At 42.3% G+C, this 25,389-nt stretch overlaps 1 protein-coding gene across 3 annotated transcripts in view; it reads right to left on the bottom strand.

Annotated features, from left to right (window-relative positions):
• Window positions 1-25,389, bottom strand: part of LOC131469031 (IQ motif and SEC7 domain-containing protein 2-like) — a 58,014-nt gene that overhangs the window by 11,552 nt on the left and 21,073 nt on the right. For all 3 annotated transcript variants that reach the window (XM_058643858.1, XM_058643857.1, XM_058643856.1), the window contains exon 3: window positions 496-652. In XM_058643858.1, the coding sequence (XP_058499841.1) occupies window positions 496-652 (157 nt within the window). The remainder of the gene's footprint in view (window positions 1-495; window positions 653-25,389) is intronic.

The raw sequence follows: 25,389 nt of genomic DNA, 5'->3' as shown, positions 1-25,389 counted from the left end.
GGAGTTGTTGGTCCGCTGCTGCCTCCATCACGAAGTTCAAATGTCTTATTACCACACGAGGCAGGAGAGGACCAGCAGCTCCTGTGTCCCCTGTGAGCTGATTTTCTCTATGGGGTTTGGTGTGGGAGAGTGAGTGGTTTAACAAACTTCAGTTTCCTGTTGGAAAAGTCTGTCTCACAGTGAGATAAAGACGTGATCATGTGTCGTAGGTATCGTAGACGCAGGTTTTATTAACTGAGTCTTTTTTTAAGTGTCTAAAATCTGAAAAAAAACAACAAATAACCGTGTGACTTTTTTGTGTGCGTGTGTTTGAGTGAGAGTGAGTGTGTGTTTGTGTGTGTGTGTCAGTACCTGAGTGTCTGTGTGTATGTGTGTGTGTGTGTCAGTACCTGAGTGTCTGTGTGTACGTGTGTGTGTGTGTGTGTGTGTGTGTGTGTGTGTGTCAGTACCTGAGTGTCTGTGTGTGTGTGTGTGTGTGTGTATGTGTGTCAGTACCTGAGTGTGTGTGTGGGAGGCTCCAAAGTTCCTGGTGGTGGAGGCAGAGCTGTCAGGATAACAGGGGCTGTTGCTATAGCGATAGAAGGGAGGAGGATGGCTGAAGGACGAATCAGGGAAAGTGAGTGCCTCCGGACACTGAGGATCGCCCTCCACACTGAGCGAGAGAGAGAGAGAGAGAGAGAGAGAGAGAGAGGGGTGGGGTGGGGGTTACTTCCTGCTGATGTTGATCACAGCCAGTCAAACTGATTCAATATGGACATAAAGTGAAAAATAAAGAAAACAAGGAAAACACTGGGATGACAGTGGATACGTGATCAAAGAAGACATAGCAGAATGAGGGCAAAGAGAGGGATGAAGAGGAGGAGGACAAAAGGAAGGAAGGAGACAAAGGAGAGGAAGAAAACTGCACAACAGGAGAAGAAGAGATATAGAGTCTGAGGAGGAAGAGAAACTAAATATGACGGAGGAAGAAGAGAGCGATGAGAACAAAGAACAATGAAGAGTACCCGAAGAAGAAGATGACGACTAAACAGTGGAGAGAGAATACACCGCTAACTACACCACAACTAACTACACCACTAACTAAGTGTAATCCAGCGTAAACTAGTATAATCCAGTATAATCCAGTGTAAATCAGTATGAACTCAAATGAATGAGTGAATGTGAAATGGATGAAACAGGTTAATGAGACAAACACGAGCAGTGACACTGGAATAATCCACATTAACCTGGACTAAACCAGATCAAACTGGATCCGACCAGATTATAAACCAAAACCAGAACTGAGGCAAAAACCTGGTGAAGTGGATCAAAGTCAACTGGACTAAACCAAACCCAAACTAACCAGTCTGACAACAGATCAGGTCAGTGAGACTCGATGATTGACAGACGATCGATCAATGAACGTATTGATAAAAGACGAGAAGAGAAGACGAGTGTGTGTGAGAGAGCGAGAGAGAGAGAGAGAGAGCGAGAGAGTGAGAGAGAGAGAGAGAGGACTACGGTTAGCATTAGCTTCATCATCAAAGAGGCTTTTCACTGTTGGCACAGAAGCTAACGTGGGCACTGCCAAGCTAAAACACACACACACGTGTGCACACACACACACACACACACACACACACACTGACTCACCCTCATGTGACTCACTGTGTGTGTGTGTGTGTGTGTGTGTGATGTGAAAGAGAAGCTGAGAGCAGTGTTTGAAGATGAAGTGACGTTTACATCCCAAAAACTTTGATATGAAACACTCTGTCACACACACACGCACACTGTCACACACACACGCTCACACGCACATACACACACGCACGCACACACACACACACACACACTCACACACACACACACTCATAAATCCTCGGTGAAGCTCTGCAGTAAAACCTGAGAGGACGTTACTCGAGACAATTGACTAACTGTGTCTTTTCCCAACTGTTTTCTCCCACTCATCATCATCATCATCATCATCATCATCATCAAAATCAGTGATTGTCACATCACACACACAGGAGTTGTTGATCTACTGCCGCCTCCATCACTAAGTTCAAATGTCTTATTTTGTCACTTCAGTGTTTGAAATAATTCACTCAGTGACACAAAGTGACCACACGAGGCAGCAGAGGACCAGCAGCTCCCGCGCCCCCGCAAGCTTAAATCACTGATTTTCTCTATGGACTTTGGTGTGGGAGAGTGAGTGGTTTACAAACGTCCGTCTCACAGTGAGACAAAGACGTGAACATGTGACGTCGATATCGTAGACTTAAGCCGACGTAGATTTTATTACACGAGTCTTGAGCTAAGTTGCTAAAATCAGTTTTGCTGCGTCCTTGCTGACACAGTCTGGTCCATCAAACGCCTCTGAGTGTGATTTATGTCCTCTGAAGTGAGGTGTGTTTGATTTATGAACTGAGCTCCTCACTGGCAGCTTTCCTGCAGCTCACCAAGGTCACACGGTCGACCTCGGGTGACCCTGATGTCAGGAAACCAGATTTGACTTTTGGGAAGTGAGAGGTACGTCAGATGTTCTGAGTTATTGTTCAGAAGGTGGATGTGCTCATTGCAGCTGGTTTTTAGGCCATTTTGGAGTTCCCTTTATTTGTTATGTCTGTAGCTGGGTTATGGTGGTCCTAAAATAAGTTTTACTAGTTAGCAAGGAGATCATTCAGGAGATTTTAGAGGTCCTACAAGAGGTTTCAATGGTCACCAAGAAGGTTCTAGCGGTCGGTCAGGAGATTACTAAGGTCCTACAAGAGGTTTTAATTGCCAGTAATGAGGTTTGTCTGTCAGGAAGTTATGATGATCCTACAAAAGCTTTTAATGGTCAGGGTCAAGGTTCTAAAAGTCCCTCAGAAGGTTATGAAGGTCCTAATTTAGATGTTTAATGGTTAGTGAGGAGGTTCCAGAGGTTCTTATTGAGGTCCTATAAGAGGTTTTAAAGGTTTTACACTGTTAAAGTCATTTAATGGTCAAAGTTGACAAGGTTCTTTGAAGGTTCAAGGTGGGGATACTTCTACAGGCCTTGGTGGAGTGTCTCCATGTCTTCTGGAGAATTTTGTAGTCTTTTATGAGGTCACTTAGAACAGTCATTTAGAATATGAATCCACTGTTTTCCACACAAACTCTGTGGTTTAATGTCTGGTTTCCCTCAGGTTCTGATGGTTGTAGTTCAGTCATAAAACACAAAATAACGTCCTAAAGTGTCTAACTGTCAAAATGTAAAGGTTTATTCATCGAAACTACAGGAAACAACCAGCCGTTAAAGTCACAGAAAATGATGTTCACCACCACGCGGCTGCTATTTGTGGCTACAAACGTGACAATGAAGAAGCTGATTGTGATGATTCTGTGGAAACTGCTGCTCAATAATGAGACACCGTGTTTTCTGCTCAGCCTGGAAACAGAAAAATGTTCCATTATGGGATGAAACAACAGGAGATGCAACTAATCCATCACATTAATGACACACACACACACACACACACACACACATATTTCAGTTTGTGTGTGTGTGTATTATTACTAGGGTTGTGGGGACCAGAATGTAAATCCTTTTATTTTGAAGGTGAGGTTAAAGGTTAATGTTACAGGTTCGTTAAAGTAAAATGATGATGTTGACAGAATCATCATGTGAATTTAGAGATCAATCAATCAATCATCAAACACATGCTCAATAACCAGTGTCATGTGACAAACAACAGTAGAAAACAGATTGTCTCAGGATTTGAACCAGCAACCTCTCAGCTCGTCTGCCTTCAGGCTCACAGCGCTCTACTTTAGGACACAACAGGGATTCTGGGAAATTTGTGTTAGTGAGACACAGTTCATCCAGAGCTCGCTTTACCAGAGAGAGAGCGTGCGTGTGTGTGTGTGTGTGTGTGAGGAGCTCGTTATCCTAACAGGCGCCACATGGCATCAAAGCCCGAGGCGTCGAGCTGCTGCTCACAACGACACACTCTCATTCTCTCACTCTCTGTGACAACATGAACGCCAACCACTAAACAAAAGACAAAGACTCTGTGTCAGTTTAAGTCCACATCAAGTTTGTAAACCACTCACTCTCCCACACCAAAGTCCACAGAGAAAATCAGTGATTTTAGCTCACGGGGACACAGGAGCTGCTGGTCCTCTGCTGCCTCGTGTGGTCACTTTGTGTCACTGAGGTCAATCTGAGTGAATTACTTCAAACACAGAAGTGACAAAATCATACATTTGAAGTGAGTGTTCAATTTCTCTTTTTTTATCAAGCTAAACGCAACCTGGCAATTTTCATAATAAAAGTCTTACTTTCTCTCTTTTTCAAGCTAAAACACAATCCTGCAAGTTTACAAATATGAGTCTCAATTTCTCTTTTTTTTCAAGCTAAACGCAACCTGGCAATTTTCAAAATAAAAGTCTAAAATTATCTTCTCTTTAAGCTAAAACACAACCCTGCAATTTTCAAAATAAAAGTCTCATAAATAAAGGCTCAGTTCACTCGATTTCAAAAGTGACGAGTCATGAAGGTTGATGAAAGCGTGAACGAAAGTTCAGGTGAGAAAAGCTGAGTCATCGTCTGAGACAAACAGTGTCAGCTCAGGAGTTAACTGTGTATGTGAGTGTGTGTGTGAGTGAGTGAGTGAGTGAGTGTGTGTGTGTGAGGAGTTACACACCAGCCTCAGACGCTGACCCAGCACAAAAACTCACTGCTTTTATTTGACACATTCATTTGAATGAAAAACAAACGGACGGCCATGTTGTTTTACAGCATTAGATCTAAACTATGACCTCACTGCGGTCAAGATGGCCGACATGACACGGCAAAAAAGCACAACAGAATCAATATGATTAAAAACATAATCCGTTCATCACGTTCACTCAGTTTGTTTACCAAACACACGTTCACCAACAACACGTTCACCAACCACATTTTCACCAACGTTTACAAACAATACGTTCACCAGCAACACGTTCACCAGCAACACGTTCACCAACCACACGTTCACCAACAACACGTTCACCAAACACACGTTCACCGACCACACGTTCACCAACAACACGTGCACCAACACGTTCACAAAACACACGTTCACCAACAACACGTTCACAAAACACACGTTCATCAACCACACGTTCACCAACAACACATTCACCAACCACACGTTCACCAACACGTTCACCAACAACACGTATCACCAACCACACGTTCACCAACAACATGCATCACCAACCACACGTTCACCAACAACACGTTCACCAAACACACGTTCACCAACAACACGTATCACCAACCACACGTTCACCAAACACACGTTCACCAACAACACGTTCACCAACCACACGTTCACCAACCACACGTTCACCAACAACACGTTCACCAAACACACGTTCACCAACATGTTCACCAACACGTTCAACAACAAGTATTAGCAACCACACGTTCACCAACAACACGTTCACCAACCACACGTTCACCAACATGTTCAACAACAAGTATTACCAACCACACGTTCACCAACAACACGTTCACCAACAACATGTTCAACAACAAGTATTACCAACCACACGTTCACCAACCACACGTTCACCAACAACACGTTCACCAACCACACGTTCACCAACAACACGTTCAACAACAACACGTTCAGATCTTTTATTTTGAAAGGCTGACACGTCCACATATCATGGAGGATAACACTGTTGCCATGACAACACACCTTTTGCCTTTAAATGTGTTTCTTCACGCTGACTCACTGCCTTCTTTGTGTGTGGACGTATGAATCCTGTCAGTGGATTCTTTCATGTTTTCACTCATTCCTCGTCTTCAGAGCTGAGCAGGCACAGGAACGACAGCTCGTCACGTTTCACTGTGTCTCAGCGGTGAAGTGGTGAGGTTTGTGACTATTTGTCGTTAAAAATAAACTCTCTCTCTCTCTCATGTCACGCTTCCTGCCTCCTCGCTGTTCAACCAAGGTCACCAGAGGTCACGCGCCGCTGTGCCGCTGAAGAGGGCGTCAAACCAGAGCGAGGGAGAGGACAGGTGGGAAAAGAAGAGGTGATAAGGGAGGTGGAGAAAAGCAGGAGGAGGAAACAAGAGAGGAGTCGTGTTTGGAGGAAGGAGAAGAGGACAGAGCTCGGAATGAGGTGAGAGGAGGAGGAAGGAGCGAAAGGAGGGAAAGAAGGAGGTGAAAAGTAGATGATGATGATGAAAGAGGAGAAGAACAGAGGTGTGAAGAAACTACAGGAAGTGACGTTGTGTGTCTGGTCACATGGTTCCTCCCACAGTTTGTCTAAACACAACGATGAAGATGATGCTCACAGTTTCCATGACAACGGCAGAAACAAGCAGCTCTGCAGTAAAACGTCACGACAGCAGATGTTTAAATAGAACGGTTTCATGTCTGCTGTAAAAACATCAGCAGCTCTCTGCACACAACTCTGAGTGTTTGGATCGACACTGCACACAGGAAGTGATTTGTCGTATCGTCGTATCAGCGAAGTCACTGAACACACAAAGAACACACAAACAAAAACTGATTTTATCCACGTTAACAAAAGACTTCTGTCTTCCATATCTTTATCTTTATCCAGCAGCTCCTGTGTCCCCGCAGCTAAAATCACTGATTTTCTCTCTGAGGTTTGGTGTGGGAGAGTGAGTGGTTTACAAACTTCAGTTTCCTGTTGGAAAAGTCGAACAGTGAGATAAAAGTGGCACAAATGCTAAGCCTGACTCACAGGTTAGCTGTTGCTAAAGGTCAAGGGTCAAGGTCACAGTGGCCTCACCAGTGTAATACCAGTGTTACTGTAACATATTTGATTGAATTAGTTGAATTAATGTCACCTGCTCAAAAAATTAATTTATGTCAAAACTACTGTGGGGAACTACCGGGTCTCACACACACACACAGTCACACACACACACAGTCACACACACACACAGTCACATGCATGACAGCGTCAGACCGCTGTGGCGACCGCGTGCGATTCTCGCCTCTATTTCTGAGCCGAGGCGTCGACTGCGTCTCAGGTGAGAAAGTGAAGCTGTTTTTAACTGTGATGAAACACCAGCTGATCACCACGAGCCTCATGGGTAATTATCTGAAATCTAAATTCATCACTTCATATTAACTACAGCATCACTTTAACCTCTCTTGTGTGTTCATTACACTGCTAATTATCTGTAGTTAAAGCTCAGTCGTGACATTCACTCACGTGTTAATCCTTTAAAATCTCAACTGACTTTGTTCTGATTTTGCTGAGTCACTGAAAGTCTCTGATCCTGTACATTAGAGGTCAGCGACTGGTCCGACAGATTATTTAAAGAAATTGATTTGCTTCACAAAAAGTACAACTTCATACACAATTCGGAAGTCATGTGATCCGTCATGCTGCTGTGTAAAGCTACACAACTAGACAACTAGACAACTAGACAACTACACAACTACACAATTACACAATTACAAAACTACTGACCGGAAATGACAGGAAGTGTTGCACAAAAAATTGCAGACTTACTTCCACATCGTCCTGCAACAGGAGAAGAAAACTGTCATTCACTCATTCACTTATTTTTTTACCTCTGCTTGGAATAAATGGCACATGTTAATATCAGTCCTGGGAGTCTGACACACACACACACACACACACACACACACGCACGCACACATGCACGCACTCACGCACGCACATTTGAGCACCTTGTGGTTGGTCTGTTCCTCTGGGGGCGTTTGAAGCCCACAATAAAACTGCGTAACACAAAACACTGAGTAATCTCCCTCTCTGTTTCCACACACACACACACACACACACACACACACACACACACACACACAGCAGTGCCGCCTGTTTCTCCTGCTGCTGCAGTGAAGCTGGTTTCTGTGCAGAGGATCTGAGCTGAACAGACATAATAAGCCCTGATCATCCACCCACTGCCTCCACACACACACACACACTGTATAGCGCAGTATTTTGCTGCATCATGCCTGAGTGTGTGTGTGTGTGTGTGTGTGTGTGTGTGTGACAGCAGTAAGTGACCAAACAACGAGGAAATATTTCAGCAATAAATTTCTTCTATTATAAAGAAACAAAAACAAATGCATTACATCATTATTATCTTTATCTCCACCAGGGGGCTCCCTCTGTCGGATTTAATTGCGAGGCCATTCTTATTCTTATTAAGAATAAGAATAAGAATAATACAATTCTAAACATTCACAAACTGACTGCCAAATAGTGAGCTACCCTCAATAACCTTTGTGTGTGCCAAGTAATGAGCTGTTATATTCATCCATGGAGAGACTGGTTGCCAAATAATAAGCTGTTCCATAAATCCACCAAGAAACTGTTCTCAACATTCACAGACTGACTGTCAAATAATGAGCTGTTCGCTTTATCCACAAACAGACTGACTGCCAAATAATGAGCTGTTCGCTATATCCGCAAACAGACTGACTGCCAAATAATGAGCTGTTCGCTTTATCCACAAACAGACTGACTGCCAAATAATGAGCTGTTCGCTACATACACAAACAGACTGACTGCCAAATAATGAGCTGTTCGCTTTATCCACAAACTGACTGCCAAATAATGAGCTTTTCGCTTTATCCACAAACAGACTGACTGCCAAATAATGAGCTGTTCGCTATATCCGCAAACAGACTGACTGCCAAATAATGAGCTGTTCGCTATATCCGCAAACAGACTGACTGCCAAATAATGAGCTGTTCGCTATATCCACAAACAAACTGACTGTCAAATAATGAGCTGTTCGCTATATCCACAAACAGACTGACTGCCGAATAATTAGCTGTTCGCTATATCCGCAAACAGACTGACTGCCAAATAATGAGCTGTTCGCTATATCCACAAACAGACTGACTGCCAAATAATTAGCTGTTCGCTATATACACAAACAGACTGACTGCCAAATAATGAGCTGTTCGCTATATCCACAGACTGACTGCCAAATAATGAGCTGTTCGCTTTATCCACAAACAAACTGACTGCCAAATAATGAGCTGTTCGCTATATCCGCAAACAGACTGACTGTCAAATAATGAGCTGTTCGCTATATCCGCAAACAGACTGACTGCCAAATAATGAGCTGTTCCCTATATCTGCAAACAGACTGACTGCCAAATAGTGCGCTGTTCTGTAAATCCAGCAAAAGACTGACTGTCAAATAATGAGCTGTTCGCTTTATCCACAAACAGACTGACTGCCAAATAATGAGCTGTTCGCTATATCCGCAAACAGACTGACTGCCAAATAATGAGCTGTTCGCTATATCCGCAAACAGACTGACTGCCAAATAATGAGCTGTTCGCTATATCCACAAACAAACTGACTGCCAAATAATGAGCTGTTCGCTATATCCACAAACAGACTGACTGCCGAATAATTAGCTGTTCGCTATATCCACAAACAGACTGACTGCCAAATAATGAGCTGTTCGCTATATCCACAGACTGACTGCCAAATAATGAGCTGTTCGTTATATCCACAAACAGACTGACTGTCAAATAATGAGCTGTTCGCTTTATCCACAAACAGACTGACTGCCAAATGATGAGCTGTTCGCTATATCCGCAAACAGAATGACTGCCAAATAATGAGCTGTTCGCTATATCCGCAAACAGACTGACTGCCAAATAATGAGCTGTTCGCTATATCCACAAACAGACTGACTGCCAAATAATTAGCTGTTCGCTACATACACAAACAGACTGACTGCCAAATAATGAGCTGTTCGCTATATCCACAGACTGACTGCCAAATAATGAGCTTTTCGCTTTATCCACAAACAGACTGACTGCCAAATAATGAGCTGTTCGCTATATCCGCAAACAGACTGACTGCCAAATAATGAGCTGTTCGCTATATCCACAAACAAACTGACTGTCAAATAATGAGCTGTTCGCTATATCCACAAACAAACTGACTGTCAAATAATGAGCTGTTCGCTATATCCGCAAACAGACTGACTGCCGAATAATTAGCTGTTCGCTATATCCGCAAACAGACTGACTGCCAAATAATGAGCTGTTCGCTATATCCACAAACAGACTGACTGCCAAATAATTAGCTGTTCGCTATATCCACAAACAAACTGACTGTCAAATAATGAGCTGTTCGCTATATCCACAAACAGACTGACTGCCGAATAATTAGCTGTTCGCTATATCCGCAAACAGACTGACTGCCAAATAATGAGCTGTTCGCTATATCCACAAACAGACTGACTGCCAAATAATTAGCTGTTCGCTATATACAAACAGACTGACTGCCAAATAATGAGCTGTTCGCTATATCCACAGACTGACTGCCAAATAATGAGCTGTTCGCTTTATCCACAAACAAACTGACTGCCAAATAATGAGCTGTTCGCTATATCCGCAAACAGACTGACTGTCAAATAATGAGCTGTTCGCTATATCCGCAAACAGACTGACTGTCAAATAATGAGCTGTTCGCTATATCCGCAAACAGACTGACTGCCAAATAATGAGCTGTTCCCTATATCTGCAAACAGACTGACTGCCAAATAGTGCGCTGTTCTGTAAATCCAGCAAAAGACTGACTGTCAAATAATGAGCTGTTCGCTTTATCCACAAACAGACTGACTGCCAAATAATGAGCTGTTCGCTATATCCGCAAACAGACTGACTGCCAAATAATGAGCTGTTCGCTATATCCGCAAACAGACTGACTGCCAAATAATGAGCTGTTCGCTATATCCACAAACAAACTGACTGCCAAATAATGAGCTGTTCGCTATATCCACAAACAGACTGACTGCCGAATAATTAGCTGTTCGCTATATCCACAAACAGACTGACTGCCAAATAATGAGCTGTTCGCTATATCCACAAACAGACTGACTGCCAAATAATGAGCTGTTCGCTATATCCACAAACAGACTGACTGCCAAATAATGAGCTGTTCGCTTTATCCACAAACAGACTGACTGCCAAATAATGAGCTGTTCGCTATATCCACAAACAGACTGACTGCCAAATAATGAGCTGTTCGCTTTATCCACAAACAGACTGACTGCCAAATAATTAGCTGTTCGCTATATACACAAACAGACTGACTGCCAAATAATGAGCTGTTCGCTATATCCACAGACTGACTGCCAAATAATGAGCTGTTCGCTTTATCCACAAACAAACTGACTGCCAAATAATGAGCTGTTCGCTATATCCGCAAACAGACTGACTGTCAAATAATGAGCTGTTCGCTATATCCGCAAACAGACTGACTGCCAAATAATGAGCTGTTCCCTATATCTGCAAACAGACTGACTGCCAAATAGTGCGCTGTTCTGTAAATCCAGCAAAAGACTGACTGTCAAATAATGAGCTGTTCGCTTTATCCACAAACAGACTGACTGCCAAATAATGAGCTGTTCGCTATATCCGCAAACAGACTGACTGCCAAATAATGAGCTGTTCGCTATATCCGCAAACAGACTGACTGCCAAATAATGAGCTGTTCGCTATATCCACAAACAAACTGACTGCCAAATAATGAGCTGTTCGCTATATCCACAAACAGACTGACTGCCGAATAATTAGCTGTTCGCTATATCCACAAACAGACTGACTGCCAAATAATGAGCTGTTCGCTATATCCACAGACTGACTGCCAAATAATGAGCTGTTCGTTATATCCACAAACAGACTGACTGTCAAATAATGAGCTGTTCGCTTTATCCACAAACAGACTGACTGCCAAATGATGAGCTGTTCGCTATATCCGCAAACAGAATGACTGCCAAATAATGAGCTGTTCGCTATATCCGCAAACAGACTGACTGCCAAATAATGAGCTGTTCGCTATATCCACAAACAGACTGACTGCCAAATAATTAGCTGTTCGCTACATACACAAACAGACTGACTGCCAAATAATGAGCTGTTCGCTATATCCACAGACTGACTGCCAAATAATGAGCTTTTCGCTTTATCCACAAACAGACTGACTGCCAAATAATGAGCTGTTCGCTATATCCGCAAACAGACTGACTGCCAAATAATGAGCTGTTCGCTATATCCACAAACAAACTGACTGTCAAATAATGAGCTGTTCGCTATATCCACAAACAAACTGACTGTCAAATAATGAGCTGTTCGCTATATCCGCAAACAGACTGACTGCCGAATAATTAGCTGTTCGCTATATCCGCAAACAGACTGACTGCCAAATAATGAGCTGTTCGCTATATCCACAAACAGACTGACTGCCAAATAATTAGCTGTTCGCTATATCCACAAACAAACTGACTGTCAAATAATGAGCTGTTCGCTATATCCACAAACAGACTGACTGCCGAATAATTAGCTGTTCGCTATATCCGCAAACAGACTGACTGCCAAATAATGAGCTGTTCGCTATATCCACAAACAGACTGACTGCCAAATAATTAGCTGTTCGCTATATACAAACAGACTGACTGCCAAATAATGAGCTGTTCGCTATATCCACAGACTGACTGCCAAATAATGAGCTGTTCGCTTTATCCACAAACAAACTGACTGCCAAATAATGAGCTGTTCGCTATATCCGCAAACAGACTGACTGTCAAATAATGAGCTGTTCGCTATATCCGCAAACAGACTGACTGTCAAATAATGAGCTGTTCGCTATATCCGCAAACAGACTGACTGCCGAATAATGAGCTGTTCCCTATATCTGCAAACAGACTGACTGCCAAATAGTGCGCTGTTCTGTAAATCCAGCAAAAGACTGACTGTCAAATAATGAGCTGTTCGCTTTATCCACAAACAGACTGACTGCCAAATAATGAGCTGTTCGCTATATCCGCAAACAGACTGACTGCCAAATAATGAGCTGTTCGCTATATCCGCAAACAGACTGACTGCCAAATAATGAGCTGTTCGCTATATCCACAAACAAACTGACTGCCAAATAATGAGCTGTTCGCTATATCCACAAACAGACTGACTGCCGAATAATTAGCTGTTCGCTATATCCACAAACAGACTGACTGCCAAATAATGAGCTGTTCGCTATATCCACAAACAGACTGACTGCCAAATAATGAGCTGTTCGCTATATCCACAAACAGACTGACTGCCAAATAATGAGCTGTTCGCTTTATCCACAAACAGACTGACTGCCAAATAATGAGCTGTTCGCTATATCCACAAACAGACTGACTGCCAAATAATGAGCTGTTCGCTTTATCCACAAACAAACTGACTGCCAAATAATGAGCTGTTCGCTATATCCACAAACAGACTGACTGCCAAATAATGAGCTGTTCGCTATATCCACAAACAGACTGACTGCCAAATAATGAGCTGTTCGCTTTATCCACAAACAAACTGACTGCCAAATAATGAGCTGTTCGCTATATCCACAAACAGACTGACTGCCAAATAATGAGCTGTTCGCTATATCTACAAATAGACTGACTGCCAAAAAATGAGCTGTTCACTATATCCACAAACAGACTGACTACCAAATAACTGAACCGGCGACCTTCCGGTCACAAGCCAAGTTCCCTTTCCACTTGGCCACAGGCTGCCCAATTATTTTAAGTGAAAATAATTGACAGATGAATCTAATATGAAAACAATTGTGAGTCACAGTCGTAGTAGAATCAACGATGTTATTGTTACAAAACAATCAATGTATCAATAAAATTGTATCTCAAACAAAACACAAGAAATCTTTAAGGATTCCATTAAGACTCCACAGTCCTGCTCCCCATAGAATGACCGTATGACCTTTCCTCACAGTAAAGCTTCATCATCATCTGTCCAGAGCAGCGTTAGCTCCAGAGCAGCTGGAGGAAGTGAGCAGTTGGTCCAGAACCAGCTCCAGGGTTTCCAGGCAACAGCACAGTCCTCTGGGATTAAAGCGACACCGATGCTGAGTCGACTCCTTCAGCTTCAGAGTGTTTTTAATGAAGCAGCACATTCCTGCTCCACCTCAACACAAAACAACACAACATGAAGCTGCTGCTCTGACTGACGGGAAACATCTGCACGGACGTTCAGAAGAAACAAAGTCTGCCAAACCCCACATCACACACACACAGGAGGTGCTGGTCCTCTGCTGCCTCGTGTGGTCACTTTGTGTCACTGAGCTCAATCTGAACAAAGGATTACAAACTCTGAAGTGACAAAATAGGACATTTAAACTCAGTGATGGAGGCAGCAGAGGATCAACTCCTGTGTGTGTGATGTTAAAATCACTGATTTTCTCTATGAGGTTTGGTGTGAGAGATGCTGCTCTCTATTAAAACACTGTTGAGAAGGTGAGGTGTGTGTGTGATCACTCTCTCTCTGTCACATGACTCAAACTGTGATTCTACCCTGGAGTTTTATTTTGAAAGTGTGTGTCCAGTGATCAACCTCATTACCCCATGAGAGAGAGAGAGAGCGAGAGATCCCACGGGTCCTTGAAAGTTTGTGAATTTGAAAACGAAAAAATCCAAGATCTCAGACAAGAGACAAAGACTGACTTTGACCAAGATCCCAAGGACAATGCAGAGCATATAAAAGTGGACACCATGGACGAAGATGAGTTTTCCTCCCTTCTGTCAGCACATTCAGGTCTTGAATTTGAGGACTTTTTTCCTGGAAAGTCCTTGAATTTTATGTCAACCAAGGTGTGGGAAACATGACGCCGTGCTAACGCTGCTCTGCTAACTTCAGACATACTTCTCAAAGTCAAAGACTGCGTCCCACAGAGACGGGGACACACTGAGCTAGCTCGTGTTGTTCATGTTAGCTGTTGTTTATGCCAACAAGTGACGTCAGCTGACAAAGATCGCAATCACAGCTCACGTTAATGTTTTCCGAGTTTCAAGTGTTGTTGTCGAGTCATGGCTTCGTATATATTATACGTTTAATAATTACATTTACATCGGACGTAAGAAATCAGAAAAGTGGGAGTGACTGAGTCTCTGAGTTGAGAAGTCAAAACAAACATTCTGGGGCGAGTTATTGTACGAAGAAAACAGTTCGTAACAATACTGTATGTGGTATTTTGATCGCAAAGACAATGTCAAACATGTCCTGATATACTGCGAAAGAAATAGGAAAGGAAACATCGCAGTCGGTCCGACTTTCTGAGTTGGAAATTCCTACAACAACTGGAACAAACAGCAGTCACTGACATCACGTGGTCAGCAGCAGGTAAACAGTAAGAAGCCCCGCCTTCTCTGCGCACACACCAACAGCACAGCGCCCCCCGCTGACACAACATAAACAACACCAACACAGCAGCGTGAGGCGCGCGCCGTCACCGCTCATTTAAAAAAAAAAAAAAAAAAAAAAAACATCAGCTGTGATGCGGCAGTGCGGCAGCAGCGCGGCAGCAGTGCGGCACCGCGGGCGGAAAAAGCAGGCGCGGCGTTTTTCTTACCAGTAAAGAAGCTTGTTGTGAAGAATCGCGGGCGTTTTATCCGAAGCGCAGTTTATGCACCACATCCTTACTGACGCTGACGCTGCCGCTCAATACTGACGCTACTGATGCTGCTGCTGCACCAGAGAGAGAGAGAGATGCTGCCTCAGCCTCTCTCACTCACTGGCTCCTCGTCAGAAGCGCATCATCATCTTCATCCCTCCTTCCTCTCTCTCTCTTTCTCGCTCTCTCCTTCACGTGCTCAGGAATCTTCCTCTCTCAGTTCTCTGAAGACAAGGACACGTTCATGTTCATGTTGGCTGTGTGCTTTATCTCACTCTCCCACACCAAACCTCATAGAGAATCAGTGATTTTAGCTCGCGAGGATGCTTGAGCTGCTGGTCCTCTGCTGCCTCGTGTGGTCACTTTGAGTCACTGAGCTCAATCTGAACAAAGGATTTTTTCAACTCTGAAGTGACAAAATAAGACATTTAAACTCAGTGATGGAGGCAGCAGAGGATCAACAACTCCTGTGTGTGTGATGTTAAAATCACTGATTTTCTCTATGAGGTTTGGTGTGGGACAGCAGGACGATCACTGACTGTATCTGATCAATATTATTGACTTTACTGTGGAGCTGATCATTTGACCAAACAGCACCAGTTCCCTCTCTCTCTCTCTCAGTAACAGTGGGCAACAAAGCATTAAAAACATGAGAGCTTCCCCACGGTCTCCAAGGCAACCAGAGCTGCACGGGGCATTTTGTGTTTTTTATGTTCACCGATAACAAAACACACTGACCCACACATCCTTCTCTTAATTCATCCATTCATCCACAGTAACCCTCATCCTGTGTATAATTCATGTTTCTCTGAGTTTTAATCAAAGTGATGAATAATGTAAACATAATTTCTCCTCTTTATTTATCCCTCACTTTCTACACATCCATTATTTACTCATCCCTCCATCTTCACTCATCCATCACTTCTGGGAGTGTGTGTGTCCATCCTCATTTTCACCTCCATCCTCTTCCTTTCTTCTCCTCCTTTCCGTGCTTCCTGTTTCCTTCGCTCGCCCATAATCGAGAGAGAGAGAGGAGGGCGGAAGAGGACGTTGCTTGGAGACTGTTGCCATATTAACAGGAGGGGAGGGGCAGAGGGAGGAGACATGGTTTCACAGTCAAGAGGTGTTGCCATGACAACGCAGGTTTCACACTGTCACTGTGTGTGTTGCTGATTTTAGAACAGAGTGGGTTGGGCTGAGGATCAGGAACACACGCACACACACACGCACACACAACCAAATGCTGAGCAAAGTTTCTTCTTAAAGAAAGGACAATGTCATTATTCACACAACCACAAGAGGGCGTCTGTGATGAAGAGGTAACGTTTTGTGACAGTGGCGTCTCTAAAGGGCTTCTTCAGGGCTAAGACCTGGTTTTAGGAGCCACTGAGAGTCTATAGGTCACAGAATTTCAAAATAAAAGCATTAGTTCTGAAATAGTTCACAATATAGACATTTATGATGAAAAATGAATACATGAATTGAAAAAAACCCATAAACAACAGTGAATGCGTGTGTGCATGTGTGCATGTGTGAGTGTGTGTGAGTGTGTGTGCATGTGCATGTGTATGAGTGTCCAGGTATTACTAATGTTGTGGGGACCTAAACCTGTTTCCACAGTCACATGATGGGGACTTGTCTTCTTTGTGGGGACAAAAATCAAGTCCCCATAACGTAAATGACTATATTTTAAGGTGAAAGTATGTTTTAAGGTTAGGCTGAGGTTAGGATTAGGATTAGGATCAGGATTAGGCCAGTAGTAATTGTGGTTAAGGTTAGAGTAAGTCTCCAGGAAATGAATGTAAGTCAATGCAATGTCCCCTCAAGTCATGAATGTCAAACGTGTGTGTGTGTGTGTGCTGCCTGAGGCTGCTGCATGACTCTATTTTTAAATCACTTAATGATCCTGAATTCTAAATCAACCATGTCACACACTGAACTGTGAAAAACAAAGCATTTAAATTTGCTGAACAAACCTGACCTTTGACCCCTCACTAAAACGTACAGCTCATTTGTCTTTGATGTGGTTTGTCTCCACAGACATTGTGTCAGTGAAATATGATGAATTACGTGGAGTGTGATATATAGACGTGAACATGTGATGGAACAGCACCACCTGCTGTACAACTGAGGCAGCGCAGAAATACACGCAGACAGAGCAGGCTTTCATTCTTTGATGTGTTTTTTCTTGATATGAATAATTAGGTGAAAAAAGTAGAAAATATAATAATGTATAATATCGTGACCTATATTATTCTTTTGGTCCAGTAGGTGTCTCAGTGGAGCAAACAAAACCTGGAGGCACTGGTTTGATGAAGCTTCATCAGCAGCAGTTCTTCTGTTGACATCATAAGTTATGAATGTGTCTTTCAAGTTTCATCAAAGGAGGACAAATCCCAGATGCGTCTTGGTGTAATTGTAATTGTCCACTTTGGACGGAACACGTGTTTAAAATGTCCAACGCTGATGATGAGTTCTTCACACACAAACAGAGGAGCCTCATCGAGTGTCTTCTCAGAGCCATTCTCCTGGAACAACCAGAGAACCTTCAAATGTTCATCCAGGACTATCTGTCCGAGCTGACGCTCTTCACCAGCTCCTCAGGGACAAACATGGAGGATGCCGTCTTTGAGTTTGAGAAGATGCAGGAGAAAAGTTTCTTCAGAAATATCACCAGAGAAAGACTGCGGACGTTAGAAGCTCTAAGTTCTCCTGCGTCTCCACAGGTAAAAGACACTGATGCAAAGACAAAACCTAAACATGTCCCAGCAAAGAAGAAGACAGTAGCCAAGACAACAGAGACTCCCAAGGCAAAGGCTCCAAAACCTAAGGCTGCAGGACCAGAGGGGACAAAGACACTGTCTAAAAAACCTAAGGATGCAGAAGCCAAGGAGACAAAGACACCGCCCAAAAAACCTATGACGAGACCAGCAGGCAGGAAAAGGACACATCCGTCCAAAGGTAAGGCCCCCAGACCGAAGAGTAGTGGCGCGATGAGGAAAGCCTTCGCTCTTCAGGACAAAGAACCGTGGGTAAACGTCAACAAACAACCAGAGAAGAAGAAGCTGCGACTGTCGGACTTGTCCAAACTCAAACCTCACACAGCTCTTTTCTCTGTCGTCCCGCGAGACTGAACGTCTCCGCTGTCCCTCAACGTCTCAGACCTCAGCCCATTCAGCGCCACTTACGCTGCTGTCATGATAAGAGATAAGATGGCCCCCCTCGTAAAAGCAAGGCCCCCGTTTAAAGGTCATATAAAAACTTGGTTTTAAAGTGATTATAGAACCAAACTACAGTTCTTTAAAGGACTCTTGCCTGGAGGGGGAGCTGTGTGACGGAAAGCGGCTCCTTTAACGATGTCTTTGACGCATTGTTTACCGACATCTCTTGGATTTCGTGTCGAAACGACGCCAATGTCGAGAATCGGCGTCGTCTGTGGGAAACGTCGGCACAAAATGGCTGCCCTCGTAAAGCAAGGCCCTCGTCTAAAGTAACAAATGAAATACCTTATTCTGTTCTTTTTAAAGCGATTATAGAACCATACGAGCTTCTCTTGCCTGGAGGGGGCGCTGCTGTGCGACAGAAGCAGCTCGTTTAACGCTATATATACATTTTCTACCGACATCTCTCACTTCAATCGTTCAAATTGGTGTCTTCAGTGAGTCACATGACACGTTTGTTGAACTGTTGTACAGTCATGTGATTAACAGACAGATGGACGGACATTTGTTGAGAAATGTTACAGATTATGAAATAAAAAAACAAAGGTGCAAACAACGAACGTCATAAACACCAGGAAGTATGAAAATGCAACACATTATTATAAATAATAATAACACAGAAATAGCTCGACGTGTTTAAACACGTGAGGAAATATGAAGTCAAGTTCATTTCCTGTCTCCATTTTACCGACACGGAATAATCGCGATTCACAATATAACAATAATATTGTCACAGAACCGTTTTACGTCGTGTTAGTTTATTTATTCATCTTGTTTTTTGAAGAAAAAGAAGAATTTAGAAGAACTGTGAGGAAGAACTTCAAACTGTAGAGGGCAGCGTTTCACCTCTGAGTGAACGTCTGCCAGAAATTATTAGAAGAAGAAGAAGAACGAACGCATCGTCACAGATGTCTGCTGCACCCTACTGGCTGGAAATGTGAAATACAGCACTTTTTTTCAACAAGTCGAGTAGAAGATTGTTTTTGAAACATTAAACAACAAAAACAAAAACAGTTCGGTTTTTCATTCTCATTTACTATATGTAAAGTATGTACGTAACAACGACTCTTAGTGTTTAAAACAGGAACTGCAACAATTAACAGCTCATATCATTTTAAATGAACAAACGAACAAATGAATTTAAACTTTGTTTAGCTTTTTATTTTATTTAAACAAAAACACACGTAAATCTGCTGTGACATGTCTGTGGGTCCCAACCCAGTGTTTGGGAACCACTGCTTCAGACCATTGGTTATATGTATATAACCAATATTTGCTTCATTTATGTGGTTGATTTACAAGAAAGCTCCTTGTTGTGGTTTTTGGTGTTAAACACTAATGGCTGCAGTTTTATCAGATTTTACATGAAGTTCATTCAAATATCTCGTGTTCATCAGGAAAGAGAAGAAAAGAGAGTCACGGACGATTAATTAGCTTTAAATAACGAGTTAGTACTGTGGATTTTTAGCTGTTTTAACAGTAGTGAGCATGAATTTAGTTTGCAACAAGGATTTTAGCAGTAGGCTAATGGCTAATAACAAATGTTAAACAGTTAGCATGAACAGGGTTAGCAGTGTGAACTACTGTAGCTAAAACGAATATAAACAACTTTAATGTACAAACATGTTTCTGCTTCTGTCACTGAAAAACCCCTCCCCCTGTGTAAACTCCTCCCCCTGTGTCTGTGTTAGCTACAGCAGCTAGCGCGCTGAATAATTGAGCACTGGTTCACTTTAGCGCGTTCACGCTTCACTTGACGACGTCTCCTCGGGGAACGCGACTTATTTCTGCTTTCCTGCTTTTTCTTCTTCTGTCCGTTAAAATCCACAGTAATGAATGAAATATTAATAATAAACAACACGCTGAACATTAAGAGATAAAAAAACAAAATATGATTTAAATAAAACAACAACAATCTGATTTAAATATTTCAGTGACTGAGAGAAAAATATAAGTACAAAAACGTATAAAACTATTATATTAAGTGTAGAGATGATTTATGGTTATAAAATATAATATATTCAGGACGAGGACGAGGTGTCTCTGTCCACTGACCATCGTCTTCTCCTGTAAACTCGACCTGATTCAAACTCTGACCTCTAAAAACCAGCTGGTCAGGTTTAAACCACACACACACACACGGTTAACACTACACACACTGACATCGAGAGCATGAACTCCAGATGTCGGACCTTACAAGTACATTAAAACAAGGTCACACACACACACACACACTGCAGCATATAGAATCATGCGATGTTCAATCATATCCTTTATCTATAAATACACACACACACATGCACACACACACACACACACACAAACACACACAGAGCTTCTTACCGTGATGAAGACAATGAAGACGTCGTTCATTCATTCACAGTGGGGAGAATGAAACACACACACACACACACCTTCACACACCTTTCTCTCTCTCTGTCTCCTCCTCTCTCTCTCTCTACATCCTCCTTCGCTTTGTCTACCTCTCTCACCCGACCACTCCCCCAGCAGCTCCTCCCTCCATATCTGCCTTCCTCTTTCTTCTATTCTCATCCTCTAATAACACTAACCAGTTCATGACTAACACTAACCTTTAATTCATATCTTAGTCCTAAACTTTAACCAGTTCCTCAGACATTAGGTTCTGCCTCATTAGGACCAGGTTTTGTTCTCCATGAGGACAACTGGTCCTGACAAGGTCAGTGTTTAACACACACTGAGGAGATGCATGGATGCTTTCTTGACAGCCTCTCCTGCATGTGTGTGTGTGTGTGTGTGTTGCTGACAGCTGCTCCAGAGTGAGCTGCATGAGAAGAAAAAAAACGAGGGAAGTGTGTAAATAGAGAGATGAGTGCATGTTCTCTATGTGTGTGTGTGTGTTTTCCTCTCCAGTGCACACGCACGCACGCACGCACGCACGCACGCACGCACGCACGCACACAGAAAGAGGAGGATAGGCACTCCTTATTTATGCAGGAATAATCATCATCGTCGTCACATGATCACGTTCAGCTGGAGCTGAATTAACAGGAAACAACCTGCTTTTCCCTCACAGGTCACATGACTGGGCACAATCACATGACTCGTCGGAATCAAACAACTCGGCAGAATCACACGACTCAGCAGAATCACATGACTGGGCACAATCTCATGACTCAGCAGAATGACCCGTCAGAATCACATGACTCAGCAGAATCACATGACTCAGCAGAATGACACAACTCAGCAGAATCACACGACTCAGTAGAATCACACGACTCAGCAGAATCACACGACTGAGCAGAATCACATGACTCGTCAGAATCATACGACTCAGCAGAATCACACGACTCAGTAGAATCACATGACTCAGCAGAATCACACGACTCAGTAGAATCACACGACTCAGCAGAATCACACGACTCAGTAGAATCACATGACTCAGCAGAATCAAACGACTCAGCAGAATCACACGACTCAGTAGAATCACATGACTCAGCAGAATCACACGACTCAGCAGAATGACAGTTATTCTCGTGGTTGACAGTGAATGATGAGTCTTTAACTTGCAGTGACTGAGTAAATCCACCAGGGGGCAGAACATCAGCTGTCGTCAGTGCTTTTTATCAAATATGTTAGCAGTCTGTGTCATGTGACCACAACTGACCAACCAGAGAGAAGAAGAAGAAGAAAGAAGCAATTTCTTTAGAATCATAGGAGATTTTAATCTTAATCTTCATCATTCATCACTAACATCATCATCATCATCATCATCACCGTCTTCACCTTCATCAGGTACATTCTCAGGGTTTTTCAGTGGACAATAATAATAATAATGATAATAATAATAATAATAGATTTACTTTGTATTTCATACTTTTTATTGGAGTGTATTATTGTTTATCATCCATGGTCGATCTCTTTATTTGTATTTTTTTAAATAATTTACAGAAGAATAAAGTGTGAAGATGAAGAAAGTCTGTTTATTTATTTATTTACATCATGAGATGAAGAAATGATGACTCGTGAAAGGAAAGAGGGAGAAAGTGAGGGAGGGAGGGCAATCAACAGGGAAGCCTCTGTGTGTGTGTGTGTGTGTGTGTGTGTCCAGGTATTACTAATGTTGCGGGGGACCTAAACCTGTTTACACAGTCACATTATGGGGACTTGTCTTCCTTGTGGGGACAAAAATCAAGTCCTCATAACGTAAATGACTACATTTTAAGGTGAAGATATGTTAGGTTGAGATTAGGGTTAGGATTAGGGTAAGGTTAGGGTCAGGGTTAGGATTAGGCCAGCAGTAATTGTGGTTAAGGTTAGAGTAAGTCAAGGAAATTAATGAAAGTCAATGCAATATCCCCTCCAGTCATGAATGTCGAACGTACGTGTGTGTGTGTGTGTGTTCCAGAACGAGGCTTTAAAGCGACTTTAGCTCCTGAGGTCGTACGACAGCGACAGCGAAACCAAAACTGTTGAGTTATGAATTTTTTGACGGATCAGTCTGAATTTTTTCGTGATTTGTACGTGATCACATAAGAATGTTCCCATTAAATTTTGGTAAGAATCTACTCACAGATGACGTCACAAAACATTATCAAACTTTCAACAAACCCTGATCACTTAGAACTGAAAAATATATATTGATATCTCTGTCAAAACTCATTGTTTTTGAATGAAATGTGGATCAGACTCTCTACTATCAGATTGAGTTTCATGTGGATCTAATCCAGATTACAGATTTGGTGGCGGCAATTTTAATGTAACATCCGTTGAACAAGTTCCGATGTTTATCTGAGCGACATTTTAACAGATCAGGACGCACAAGGAAGTGGTTTGACTGAATTTCTAATTATTAATCCTAATTTCCCATTTGCATTGGAAAAAAATAGAGCTACATTAATTAACTAACCAACTAACTAACCATATACTTAAAATATTAACTTGTGGCTCCTTTATCAGACAACGATTCATGGATTAAAAGAAAAGTTTGCAGTGAAATCATAAAATAAATTTGAGTGAAATCTCGCTAAAAGAATAAATAACAGAATTAACAGCTGAAGCTAACATTCTTCAATGTATAACGAAAAGACCAGATGAAGTGCTAAATGCTATGCTAGCACGTCAACACTGACACAGTTCACAGCTCCCACACGTTAGCTACTTTAACACAATAAAAATGGTGAAAACAGCTAACCGTTTCTGTTAGCTAAGAAGCTACAACACCACAAACATCTATGCTAGCAGCATGGCAACATAACAAACGTTACTTGTTAAAGAAATGTTTTCATGTTTATGAGATGATTCATTGATGACTCAGCAAAAAAACTTACAACTCAAACAGAACAAAATATCTGCTGTTACTACCATTGTAGCTCGTCTCGACTCATGTTTGTCTTATACTGATAAAGTACCGTTATACTGCGATACTAAAATGTGCAGTCATCAGACTGCCGGTCACTGATTGGTCAGAGAGTGTCGTCGAACTGTAGATCAAAGTTAAAAAGACTTAAAAATACTGAAAACATGCGTTCATCGCTAACATTTAGCAAAGCAAATGTCTAAAATGTCAATATTTAACAGAGGAGTCTGGCGTATTTAGAGACAGCACTGCTGAAAGCCGACCATCGTGACCATGTTTAGTGGTATTTCAGTACTGAACGATTCTATGAAGAAATATGTTTAATTTGTCGGGTCAATCTGAATTTTTTTGTGATGTGTATGTGGTCACCCAAGAATGTTTCCATTCAATTTTGGTAAGAATTGACTCACTGATGACGTCACAAAACATGGTCAAACTTTCAAAAAACCCAATTACTTATAATGGGCAAAACTGTAAGAACAAATCTTAATATCTCTGTCAAAACTCATCGGATTTGTATGTCAGTAAGTTTTCATCTGGATCTGGAGAGTTTAAATGTATCACGGTTCAGTCCCATTCAACAAGTTCACATGTTTATGTCTCAGCAACATCTTCATTTTTGAATTTTCCAGATGAAGTTGACGTCTGTGCGTATTATGATGCTTTAGTGTCATGTGACCACAGCTGTTCACCATCATCATCATCACACTAAGTTTTTTTCAGCCTCTTCATCGCTCATGCTTTAAACTCCTCCCACTCAAACATAGATTCTTGCGTATTGCTTTTTTAAACATAGATGATGGAAAGAGAAAGTTCAGGGTTACGACAACATCAGGCCGAGGGTCTGAACGTTTGATTAAAGGATGAATGTGTGTGGTCATAAAAATGTCACATGACTCCAGGGTTTTCAGAAACTTGGCAAAACAACATCTTCCCTCCGTCTTAACTTGGCTAAGGTTTTTTTTTCTGTTTCATCTTTTTTCTCCTTTGATTTTCTTGGCACTGATCGGAAGGACGTCCTTTTGTTTCCTTTCTTTTAGGAAGGGAAGGAGGAAAGGAGGGAGGAAAAAAGAGATGAATGACAGGATGAAGAAAAGACACAAAAGGCTTAAACTCTTCGTCACCACGTTCACCAGCGTCAGGGTGTGTTTACATGAGCCGCAGTGATTACGACACGCTGAAGGTGGCGCACTTTCAATTTTTAAATTCTGGCATTGAAACAGAGGAACGCTGCTGTGACGGAGCTGAGGGCGGGACAGGAAGTGAGCAAGGAGGGACAGGAAGTGAGCGAGGAAGTTGGACTAGCGGCTAATTTCAAATATTTCAAATATTTAAATTTAAATATAATATTAGCCCAGTCACACAACACTTGCAGAGCCTTTAATGCTAGCTACCAAACCTGTAAACCCGAGA

The sequence above is a fragment of the Solea solea genome, chromosome 11 (genome assembly GCF_958295425.1).
Source record: "Solea solea chromosome 11, fSolSol10.1, whole genome shotgun sequence".
NCBI classification, from domain to species: domain Eukaryota; kingdom Metazoa; phylum Chordata; class Actinopteri; order Pleuronectiformes; family Soleidae; genus Solea; species Solea solea.
Note: the sequence above shows the minus strand (reverse complement) of the source record. Positions and strands in the feature narration are given on the sequence as shown.